At 45.7% G+C, this 12,302-nt stretch overlaps 1 protein-coding gene across 1 annotated transcript in view; it reads right to left on the bottom strand.

The window, feature by feature from the left end:
* LOC143930385 (phospholipid-transporting ATPase IK-like) overlaps nt 1-12,302 on the bottom strand; it is a 225,930-nt gene that overhangs the window by 43,004 nt on the left and 170,624 nt on the right. The window contains exon 18 of the mRNA XM_077454669.1: nt 3,223-3,387. Coding sequence (XP_077310795.1) covers nt 3,223-3,387 — 165 coding nt within the window. The remainder of the gene's footprint in view (nt 1-3,222; nt 3,388-12,302) is intronic.

Below are 12,302 nucleotides of genomic sequence, written 5' to 3'. Positions count from 1 at the left end.
CATATTACACTGGTGGGGGTGCTTACAAGAGTCAGCTTTTATTCATGCAGCCTAAACTGTGTTTGTAAAAAAAATAAAAAATCTGATGTTGAAACTGCTTGAAAAGTGTTAGATAGGGTTTGATTTTAATTTGTTCCACTTTAAAGTGCATTTAAAACTACATGTACTTCTCATCTATCCACAGGGTGACAACGCTGCTGTGCATTTTCACTGCAGAACAATCCGTGTTGTCACTCTCTTACAGAAGTGCAAAAATAACAGATCCACTAGCAGGACACTACGTTACAGGAAGGGCTCAAAACAACAAAAAGTGCTGTTCTAATGTTTTCAATAGACTGCAGTATATATGTCATTTTCTATTTTGTCCATAGTTACACTTTAATCCTTTCTCTACATACCTTCATAATGTATTTTATATACAGTATTTAACTGTATAAATTGGCTTCGTCAACACCTACATGGACTTGAAAGCGGACCTCGCGTTAAGATGAGAAAAATGCAAAAAACCCTACAAAACTATTTCTTCAGGGTTTTTTCTGTCCTGGACGTCACTGAGACTCACAGTGGGATCTTCAGAAGGTTCAGGATGCTAAATCCTGCGAGAAGATGCTCCGGCACTGTGCAGAATTGCATTCCTGTGCAATTTAGGATACTGTGCTTTCATGCGATTCCATGAGAAGGCCCAATGACATCACCCTTGCTTAGGCGAGCCTGCCAGAAGCCAGAGACCAAGTTAAGTATGTTTTATGTTTTACTTTACTTTTTTTTTTTTTGCTTTCCTCTAGTGTTGTGTAATCAGGGGTCATGTAAGAAAAACTGGGATTGCATTATCCCGTCCTGCCTTGTTGCTACGATGTTGCTAAAACACTTCCAGCTGTTACTGCCCATCATCACAGGAGTAATCAAACACTGAGAGTATTGGGCTGGGGGAGAAAATGCTTATGTGGGGGGGATTCACACCTGTGATAATGGAGGTGAACAGTAACAGCTGGCAGTGTCTTATCAACATCCTAGCAACAAGGCAGGAGGGGATGATGCCAACTTTGGCAGTTTTTCAGTCAGGCTTTGAAAGGTACATACTATAATTGTCCTACACTTATGGCCAGAGCATTATACAATTGTGGTCAAAGCTACACAGTTTGTTTTTATCTACAGGCACCTCTTACCTACATGCTTACTTGCAGCAAAAAAGTTGTGAATCTGTTGGAACTTGGCAACAAAGCTATGGTTTTGCAATTTGCAAAAGCATTGTCATCTTGCCATGCTTGCTGTTTTTGTTGGCTGTTGGGCTGCCTATTAAATGTGCGCATGCTTCCTGCAGACCCGAATACGAGCTTAAAGTGGTTCTAAAGGCAAAGCGTTTTTTACATTAAACCCTCTCACTCTCATCCTTTCTAAACTACTGCTATAGTGCTGATGTATGAGGATATACATGCCTCCTGCATGTATCCTTACCTTTCAAATGTCTCCCCTTTATCTGTTTGGAGACACGAAAAAAGGGTGGATTCTATGGGCGGGTGTGTTGATCGATCCTCAGTGGGCAGAGTTGTGACGTCATTAGAATCCTCGCCCACATCTACACTCCCCTTGGCAAGTCATCGTTGCGAGGACAAACCACGCGCCAGGGGAGTCTGAAATGCACGCACCGGAGTGGCAGAGCATGTTCTGTGAAGAAGCAGAGCGCGTTCACGGCCCCCCATTTCACTTCTGAGCATGTGCACATACACAGCCAACTCCAGTGTGGTTTCGAGAGGCTGTGAGAGGCGGGATGCGATAAGGAAATCAGCTGTCTGTCACAGCAAGGGGGAAGAAACGGACAGCTATTTCTCTGTGTCTGTTTTTTTCTTACTGAAAAAAGATGAGGATTGCTCAGAGCATGGATTAACCCTCTGTGGCAAGACTGGGCACAGATGAAATTACATCCTCTACTCTACAAGTTAAAAGTCTTCATTAAAAAAAAAAAATTCAGGTTTACATTCAGTGTCACAAAAGTCCTATTTTTTTAAATTAAAATAACAAACATGTTATACTTACCTGCTCTGTGCAGTAGTATTGCACAGAGTGGCTCCGATCCTCCTCTTCTGGGGTCCCCGGAGGCAATCTTGGTTCCTCCCCTTCTTTTTAGGACAGCCATAGTCAGCCACTTGCTATGGGGAGAGCATAGTCTGCACATTCCCGACCTGTGTCTATAGAGCTGTGCTCCATAGACTTACACAGCTAGACTTATGCCCCATGCACACAGTGGGAAATTCCAACCGAAAAAGTCTGATCGGATTATGTTGTCGGAAAATCCGATCGTGTGTAGGCTCGGAATTTCCGGCAGAAAAAGTTTGAGAGCTGGATCGAATATTTTTTTTCCGATTGTGTGTAGAGAATTCCGACGCACAAAGTGCCACACATTCTCAGAAAAAATTTGGAGACGAAAGCTATTGGCTACTGGCCTCTACATAGTCCCGTCGTACGTTTTGTATGTCACCTCATTCCGAACGATCGAACGTTTCGGCCAAAATCCGTCGGAAAATACCCGTCGGATTTTGTGGTCAGAATGTCTGACCGTGTGTATGGGTTCATTAGGCCCACCTTTCACTTCCTCTTCACTGTATTTGATTGAGAGCAGCAAGAGCCAATAGCCCCTGCTGCTTCTCGAATGATGTGTAATAGGAAATGGAGAATAATCTCTTCTCCCCTCTCTTACTCACACAGGGAAGGGAAGCACAGGGAAATTGAAAACATTTTTACCTTAATGCAAACAATGCACTAATGTAAAAAATGTTTTTAGGTTTAATAACACTTTAATACATTCTCTGCATTAACGTTAAAACATTTGTTGTCATCCTTTTATCCAGCTCTGTGCCCAAGAACTGCGACTCTCTGGGCTCTCTCTCTTTACAATCACTTTTTTAATGGCAGGCTGACAGCATTGCTGTTAATTGCTTACTGTTGTCAGCCTGCAGCAGGAAGTGAAGTCACTGGCAGGATCTCCAGGTAAGAAATTTTGCAACAGATGATTCGTAAAAGCAATTTGCTTATGAAAACTGTATACAGTAAGATATGATATCAACTTCTTGTTAAAAAAAAAAAAAAGATATGATATCAAACATACCGGAAGCTTAGGGTTTACAGTGTTGCTAGAGGCTACTCAACTTTGTACATCAGTGTTTCCTGCTGGTTAACTAAAAAATCCGCTGTGGCTAAGTAAGCAATGATTTGGAAAAACTATACCTGCAGACTCTGCTCCATGTCCTCATATACTTTATCAAGATGATACTGATGATTCTCAAGTGTTAGGGAGGCATTCGTGTGATTTTTTATCCAGGTCAGATAGTCCTGTTCTTCTACTTCTTTATAGGCCAAGCACAGTGTTCTCAAAGTCTCTTCAGCAAAGTGCTATAGAAGCACAAATAGATCAGAAAAAAAAAACAAAGATGTTAAAAAAAATTCAGAAAATATGGTTAAAGTCCAACTCCAGTCTTGGAACCCCAACCCAACATCAGAGATCAAAGCACACCAACAACCCTTAACGGCATAGTTCACCTTTTTCCCAAAAAATCTGTCTATGCAGATAAGGGACATCTGTAGATAAAAAAAAAACTTTGCAGCTTTGACCGAAGTTGAATAATACCCTTGCTAAAGCTGAAGACCATTTACGTACCTCATGAAGCCTGCCTGAAAAACTCGTATCATCCCATCCTGCTTTGTTACTAGAACATCGCTAAGAGACTCTTAGCAGTTAATGTTAACTTCTGTGATTGTGGAGGTGAACTTTCTCTAATCCAAACCTAACTCATATGTGCTCTCTCTTCCCAGGTGCCTTAGCTCTGAGCTCACTCCTGTGATGGAGAAGATGAAGCGTAAGGGTCGGTTCACACAGGGGCAACACGACTTTCAACGCGACTTTTGGAGGCAACTTGGACACGACTTGGGGCGACTTACAACACGACTTTAAGTCGCCCCAGGCCAGGCGACTTTTGCCGTGGCCAATCAGAGAATGAGCTCTCAAGGGGCAACTCCATGCCAAATTAAAAAAAAAACGGCATGGGTTCCCCCTTTGAAAGCATACCAGGTCCTTAGGTATGGTATGGATTTGAAGGGGAACCCCCTATGCCGAAAAAATGGCATGGGGGGCCCCCCACAGATCCATACCAGAACCTTATCCGAGCACGCTACCCGGCCGGCCAGGAAAGGGGATGGGGACAAGCGAGCGCCCCCCCTCCTGAGCCGTACCAGGCCGCGTGCCCTCAACATGGGGCGTGCCTTGGGGAAGGGGGGCCGCGTAGCCCCCCCACCCCAAAGCACCTTGTCCCCATGTTGATGAGGACAAGGGCCTCCCCGACAACCCTGGCCGTTGGTTGTCGGGGTCTGCGGTCGGTGGGCTTATCGGAATCCGGGAGCCCCCTTTAATAAGAGGGCCCTCCGATCCCGGCCCCCCACCCTATGTGAATGAGTATGGGGTACAATGTACCCCTATCCATTCACCTGTGGAAAAAAATGTAAAAAAACACAACACACAAGGGTTAAAATATTTTATTGCACAGCTCCAGGGGTCTTCTCGCCGGACTCCTCCGCTATCTTCTGCTAGCTCTTTTACTAGCAGAGGAGCCCAGCTTTCTTCTTTGCCGCTGCCCTCTTCTTCTGACTTCGGGGGTCTTGTCCCCCCTCTTCGGTTCTTCTTGCCAGGCCACCGCACCTTCTTCTAGCTCTTTTACAAGCGGTGGCCCGGTCTTCTGTCGCCGCTGCCGCCGTCTTCTGTTCTTCTCTTCAGGAGCTGTTGCCTCGTCGCTGTCTCTGCTCACAATGACAGGGATGCGGCGTGCGGCGACTTATATAGGGACGTCCCGGATGATGTCCCCGATCATTATGATGTCACAGTCCCAGAGGATGCTGGGACTGCGACATCATAATGGGCGGGGACATCATCCGGCGATGTCCCTATATAAGTCGCCGCATGCCGCATGTCCTGTCATTGGGACCGGAGACAGTGACGAGGCAACATCTCCAGAAGAGAAGAGAAGAACAGAAGAAAGCGGCGACAGAAGCCCGGGCCACCTCCAGTAAAAGAGCTAGAAGAAGGCGTGGTGGCCTGGCAAGAAGAACCGAAGAGGGGGACAAGACCCCCGAAGTCAGAAGAAGAGGGCGGCAGCGAAGAAGAAAGCCGGGGCTCCTCCGCTAGTGAAAGAGCTAGCAAAAGAGCAGAAGATAGCAGAGGAGTCTGGCGAGAAGACCCCTGGAGCTGTGCAATAAACTATTTTAACCCTTGTGTGTTGTGTTTTTTTTTTGTACATTTTTTTCACAGGTGAATGGGTAGGGGTACATTGTACCCCATACTCATTCACATAGTGTGGGGGCCGGGATCCACGCGGCCCCCCCTTCCCCAAGGCACCCCCCTATGTTGAGGGCACGTGGCCTGGTACGGCTCGGGGAGGGGGGGGGGCGCTCGCTCGTCCCCACCCCCTTTCCTGGCCGGCCGGGTAGCATGCTCGGATAAGGTTCTGGTATGGATCTGGGAGGGGGAACCCACGCCAATTTTTTTAAATAAATTTGGCGTGGAGTTCCCTTTTGACAGCTGATAATTCGGTGAGAGTCGCCTCTGTATAGACAGAGATCCGACTTGGAGGTGACCTCCATTGAAATCAATGGGTACCAGTCGCCTACAAGTCGGATTGAAGTAGTACAGGAACCTTTTCTGAAGTTGGAGCGACTTCAGTAGTGTGCATTAAGATGGCATTCTCATTCATTTACATTGATTTCTACATGTTGTGTGACCTGAGGCGACTTGGGGCGACTTGAAGTCGGATCTGAGTGGCCCCTGTGTGAATGGACCCTTAGGAGCTGGGAGTCTCATAGCAATAAGGCAGGATGGGTTGATATGATCTTTGGGAGGGTTTCAGGCAGACTTCAGAAGGTATGTATATGACCTACACCTATAGCAAGAACATTATTCAAGTTTGGTCAAAGCTGCAATTTGTTTTTAACTACAGGCGCCCCTTATCTGCATAACCAGTTTTTTGGTAAAGGTAACCTCTCATTTTAAATGGGCTGCCATGGTGGAGAGGAGGATAGAAACAAAAATCTCCTGACCTAATCCTAAGAACAACAATGCAAGATCCAGGACCTAACCACTTAAGTGCATTTTTACCTTATTTTTTTAGTTAAAGAGGTCATGGCCCTCTGGTGAGTAGAACATCTTACTGAGCACCCTTAGGCGTGGGTTTAGATACATTACAAGTTGGTAATGGTTTTTCACAGTATGTCACATTGAAGACACGTCATTGAAGATTTTATAAACTGTTCAAAGGACATTTATTTTATTATTTTGCTTCATAAGTTGTATTATGATCTAGCACTTTGCACTTTAATGTTTTAGATTTTTGAAGTTGAAACTGTTTTTCTTGTGCATGTTATTGCAGATATCCTTTTTCAGTTGGTAACACAACGGATATAGGTACCTCATATTTTTCCTTTCACTCAAAGTATAGTTATTCTACACTTTTAGGCGAGCATCTTGCTCAGTTTTACACATTTATAAAAATAAATGATTTTTTTTCTCCACTTTTTGGTCTGAGGTACCTTTTTAGTTGTAAAGGTGAACTATGCCTTTAAAAAAAAAAAAAATACATAAACTTTGGCCTAGTCACAGGTCCTCTTCATCATCTATTAGTGGTCAGATTCTGAGTGCTGCAGAAAGTGGCATTATACAATGACATGGCAGTATTCTGTGCAGCTTTCTACTGTGAGAAACTCCTGGGCAGCTTGGATTGTGGCTGCTACTCAGACGGAGGCTTGGTTATCGCTGTAGCAGAGCAAGCCCACAGCTCATACTGAGGCTTGGTTTCAGATGGTGGGTTAGGTACATACAGAGATGGCACAACATGGCGCCTGTGCCCCACCCGACGTTACCAGTGATGAAATGCGTAGGACGGAAGCGACCTGACGCCATCGAGTATTCGTAATCCCAGAAATGTGGGGTTATGTTTTGTGTTTGGCCAGCAGGGAATTTATTGTATAGCGCTATACTGGATGCATTGATGGAAGTGTGTTTTTATAATTTAATAAATTTGTCAATATAGTTTTACACTATTTAGAGCATTTCTATCTTATGTCCTGGTGATTTTTCTTTTGGGATGATGCTGAGATGACCATTATTATTTACCAATCTGCCTCTGAGGGGAACATCTGGAACCGCTCCAGGATAATCCAGGTCGGGCTGTTCGATCACAAGCTCTGCTAACCTTTCTTTAACTAGGAGGGTCTTACATAGCTGGTAAGCTTGTATTCCTTCCATAAGATGTGGTAGTGTCACTATTCATTTCTCTCCAAGGGTGACAGATGCTCAATATATCTACAAGTTTATATGAACACGTAAGAGGATTGTGCTTTCTATTTTTTTTCCTTTTTTGCACGTAGATTTTTTTGTAATTTGGACTTAGATCTAGCCCCCCAGATTGGACTAATTTTTTTGCATTTATTGTTAATGAATTTGTTAATCATTTAGCAGCGCAACTCTTTTTTGTTACAATTCTCCTGTAAAGGCCATGACATCCTGAGCTCACAAGAAGTGGTCTCAATGATGCTGCGTGTCATTTCACCTGGAAGAGAAGCAGTGAGGACTATACCAATGATAGGGTGAGTATTGCTAATAAAACAGATTGATCTCATCTGAAAGAATATCACCTTGGGTTCTGGCAGAATGTGTATTTCCTGAAGACCAAAAGATGTCCCACTGGACGTTATGAAACATTTGCTAGTAGGGAAAGGGATGGAAGCCCATGCCAATATGCAACAATCACTCTCGGAAATGTAACAGACGGTGTCCACCCTCGCTACTGAGAGAAGAGGTGCTGTCTCTCCTTCAGGCTAAGAAGTGCTATCGCTGTGGGGAAGTAGGACATTATATCGCTCAGTGACTGAACAAAGAGAACCTAACTCATCTCACGGCAGAGGTGATGAAAGCATTGAGGAAGCTGCCCCTCTGGAAGCCGGCGGATAACTTCAGAGGGCCCCAGTGAATGAGCCAACTGGGTGCCCATCTACAGCAGCTAGCTCCAAAGGGAATGAAGCAAAGAGACAGCAGCAGAAGTCCAAACCATTGCAGAGGGCTCCCGTTGTTACCGCCGAGCAACCCAGTGTCCCGCTCCCTCTGATACATACAGCCCTGCATCGGAGAGTCAGTGCACACCAGACTCCCAGAACTCAATGGAGACTCGAGCTGGATCAGACTTTACCCAAGAAAGGAGGACAGATACAAGCCACCGAGCAGGCCAAGGCCGCCACTTCCTCCAATCTCCCTGCCAAGTTGGGGGGACATTCTCCTGTTGTCCCCATCCAAGTAGAGGGAATCTACACCAAGGCCCTCCTATATACTGGAGCTCAAGTGACCCTCTACAGAGACTTTTATGACAAGCATCTTAGGCACCTGCCATTGCAGAAGTTGGAAGTTATGCCATGTACACACAACTGGACTTTCCGGCAGAAAAGGTCAGACGGTCTTGAATGAATGAATGAAATACTTGTATAGCGCACAATGCGAACTGAATCGCCTCTAGGCGCTGTCTTCCTAACGGAGTTCCGACCGAACGGACTTGCTCACACACGATCACACCAAAGTCTGTTCATTTTGAACGTGATGACATATGACGGTAATAAAAAAGAAAGTTCAATAGCCGGTAGCCAATAGCTGCCCTTGCATCATATTTGGTCCATTTGACCAGCATACAGACGAACGGTTTTCCCAATAGAAATAGATTCCGGCAGAAAGATTTGAAACATGTTTCATTTCTAGCTCCATCTATTTTTAAAGAAAAAAGTCAGACGAAGCCCATACGCGATCGGAATATCCGACGGAATGATTCCGTCTGACCTTTTCTGCCGGAAAGTGTGTGTGTCATGAGAGATATGGGGCATCGGGACTCAAAAATTCCCTTATGACGGCTACCTACCAGTCAAGTTGACCTTTGACCCTTTTGTGGCTAGAAAGACAGAGACGTTTGACACACTGGCAGTAGTCTGCTCTCGTCCACCAGGGGCTGGCAAGAATTCCCTGATCATAGGGACCGATACTGATCTTGTTCAGAGGCGGTTGATAGCTCTTGTCTTGGAACCGGGTACTTTAATTGCGGGTGTATACCCCATGCGGAGACAAGTCTACCAATGCCTAGTACAAGAGCAGAAGGCCCCAGCTGAAGGGCTGGGGAAGATCTGGCGCCTGGACCGAGTGAGAAAGTCTCCGAGCATTGGTCAAGGTAAATTGGAAGCAACCAGGCCCTTTCGTCGTTTTTTAAGCAGACAGCAAGAAAACATGGGGGTGGAGAAAATTCCTGAAGTAGTCTCAACTAAGGAAGTCAGGGGACTCAAAGAAGTCACGGGAAGATCTCTGTTAGTGTTTGCAATGCAACAACCTCGCCTATGAAGATGCCGGCTGGGATGTCTCATGATCTGACTTGGTGAGGGGAGCGAAGGATGGAATCCCTGTTGAGGAGTTCTATCCAAAGAATACTCTTGTCTCTCCTGAATGGAAGGAAAGGGCCAAAGCTCAGCTCCTGAGATGGCAGGCTGCATTGTCCAAGAGTGAGTTTGATGTGCAAACTAAGATCTTAGTAGAGAAGTATCCACTCGGATCAAGGAAGAGATTTTGAGAGCAGTCTTATCAAGAGACTTTTAGACCTATTGGGAATCAAAAAGTCTACAACCACTCCATACCATTCTCAACCAGAGAGATTTAACCAAACTCTCCTGGACATATTCGGGACCCTAACTTAAAGAGGAAGTAAACCCTTCCAAACAACTTGGACCTATAGGTAAGCCTAGATTAAGGCTTACCTGTAGGTCCAAGCAATATCTCCTAAACCTATATGGTTTAGGAGATATTTGCCCGAAAATGGGCACCGCTGTCTACGGCGCATGCGCCGTAGACAGCGGCGCGCAGGCGCACTAAATGCGGCAAATCCAAGAATGGATTTGCCTAATTTGTTGACTACCGTGCGCATGCGCGGGAGTGACGTCATCGCGGCTTCGCCGTATGGCAGCAGCGGAGCTGCGAGACGCGACTCCCGTGCGCATGCGCGGGAGTGACGTCATCGCGGCTGCGCCGCTGTGATTCGTCGGAGCTGCGAGACGCCACCAGCAACATGGATGCGGCGGACTACAGGGGACAGCGGCGACTTCGCTGGCTCCTGTGTCAGGTAAGTGACACATAATGAGCTACTATGCGATGCATAGTAGTCCATTATGCTTTACCTTTGCAGGGAAAAAAAGAGGAAGTAAACCCATCAGGGTTTACTTCCTCTTTAAGAACAAAAGCATCACTGGAGTAAGCATGTAGCAGCTATTGTGAATACTTACAATAGCACTGCAAATAATGCTACAGGATACTCTCTATAGGCTGATGTTCAGTTGGGAGGCCCGGCTGCCAGTAGACTTGACATTCGGCATGTCCCTAGACCATATCTCAGCAACACCCCACAGAGAGTATGTGGACCTCCAGCGAAGAAGCCAGAGACTGCCTATGATAAGGCTCAAGCTGCCTCAGATGCCAGAGGACAGAGAAACAAGAGGATAGTCGACCTCAGAGTACGAGTGCAGGACTTGCAACGAGGTGACAGAGTTCTGCTGAGGAATCTGGGTGTCCCTGGGAAGCACAGGTTGGCTAATCACTGGAAATCGCAGCCCTATATCATCTGCAAGTGGCTGCCAGGGCTCTCAGTGTACCAGATCCGGATTGAGGGAAACCAGGCCAGTTGAAGACTTGGCATCACAGTTACCTGTTACCCCTGTCGGAAGCAGTTTGTGTGCCCCCACAGCCAGATTTACAGCCTGCATTTACAGCTTGGCAAAGATCCTGTCCAGTGACTAGGTCTCAGCTTATACCTCTTGACTCAGAAGAGGAGAGCAGTGAGGATGAAGAGATGGGAGTGGATTGGCTGTGGCCGTTGCAAATGGCAGAACCTGCCGTTCCCCCTTTTTCTCCTTCTAAGGTGACAGATACTGGGATTCTTAGGCTGGAGGCATCTGAATTTGTGCCTAAAAAATCAGACCTTGGGAGATCTGGAAGACCCTCAATCTCCACTGCCAGCAGCAGACCCTGGGGACTCTCATTCCTTTGTTGAGGAGGAAAGTGAAGCTGATGTGGAGGAAGAAGGAGTTAGTGAATCTAGGATCTTTGAACCTAAAGAGCAGAAAGAGAAGAATTATTCACCCACCCAAGAGACGAATCTATGACGCTTTGGGTGAAAGCTCTGAGGAAGTCCTTCTCACTTTCAAAAGGACTCTAGAAACGCATGATCTTTTCACCGCTGATTTGGTTGAGGGCGACCCCAACTCACCCCCCGGCACATCTAGTTGTGCTGTTCCAATCAAAGTGGCCTGTAGGTGAAGCAACCTCTCTTCCTATGATAATTGGTGGGAGGTTCCTCTGCCAAGTTCTTATGCAGATTTACAGATTGTCTGGTTTCCTGTGTGAATTAACCTGTTTCCTCCCTACTGTATGACAGAAGCATGTAACAGATCAAGGACTTCTCTTTCCTATGGAGGACCAAATAATCTTTAGTGGGGGGAGGATGTAGCCAGGAGCCAGCTGTTTCCCTCTAGTAGCAGCAAACAATGCCATTACATCTTGCCAGCAGAGTGATCAACACCAGGAAGCAAAGCATACAGGGAATTGTAGTTCCAGGACTCAAGTTTCACATTGAGATTGCACTGGTTTTAAGTCTACAACTTCCAGATGGCTAAGGGGAGAAGAACAGACTGCTGAGAGAGAATATAAAAAGGCTGGTCTAGGCCTAGATCGCTCTCTTGGGATCCGGCGTGGATCTGTCTGCAGGGATTCTGTAATAGTGTGAGCTGCAGCTGAGTCACAGCCTGCACTAGCAGAATTATTCAGTAGATATCTGGAGGGCTGTGAACAGCTTCCTTAACCACTTTCAGACCGGACCATTTTGCTGGTAAATGACCAGAGGTCTTTTTACAATTTGGCACTGCGCTGCTTTAACTGGTAATTGCGCGGTCATGCAATGTTGTACCCAAACAAAATTTGCGTCCTTTTCTTCCCACAAATAGAGCTTTCTTTTGATGGTATTTGATTGCCTCTGCGATTTTTATTTTTTGCGATATAAATGGAAAAAGACCGCAAATTTTGAAAAAAAATGATATTTTCTACTTTTTGTTATTAGAAAAATCCAATAAATTCAATTTTAGTCATACATTTAGGCCAAAATGTATTCAGCCACATGTCTTTGGTAAAAAAAAAGTCAATAACTGTATATTTATTGGTTTGCGCAAAAGTTGTCACATCTACAAACTAAGGTACG

This window comes from Lithobates pipiens, unplaced genomic scaffold, assembly GCF_037356315.1.
Source record: "Lithobates pipiens isolate NorthernLeopardFrog02 unplaced genomic scaffold, aLitPip1_a1.2 Scaffold_25, whole genome shotgun sequence".
Classification (NCBI taxonomy): domain Eukaryota; kingdom Metazoa; phylum Chordata; class Amphibia; order Anura; family Ranidae; genus Lithobates; species Lithobates pipiens.
This window is presented reverse-complemented; position numbering and strand designations above follow the sequence as displayed.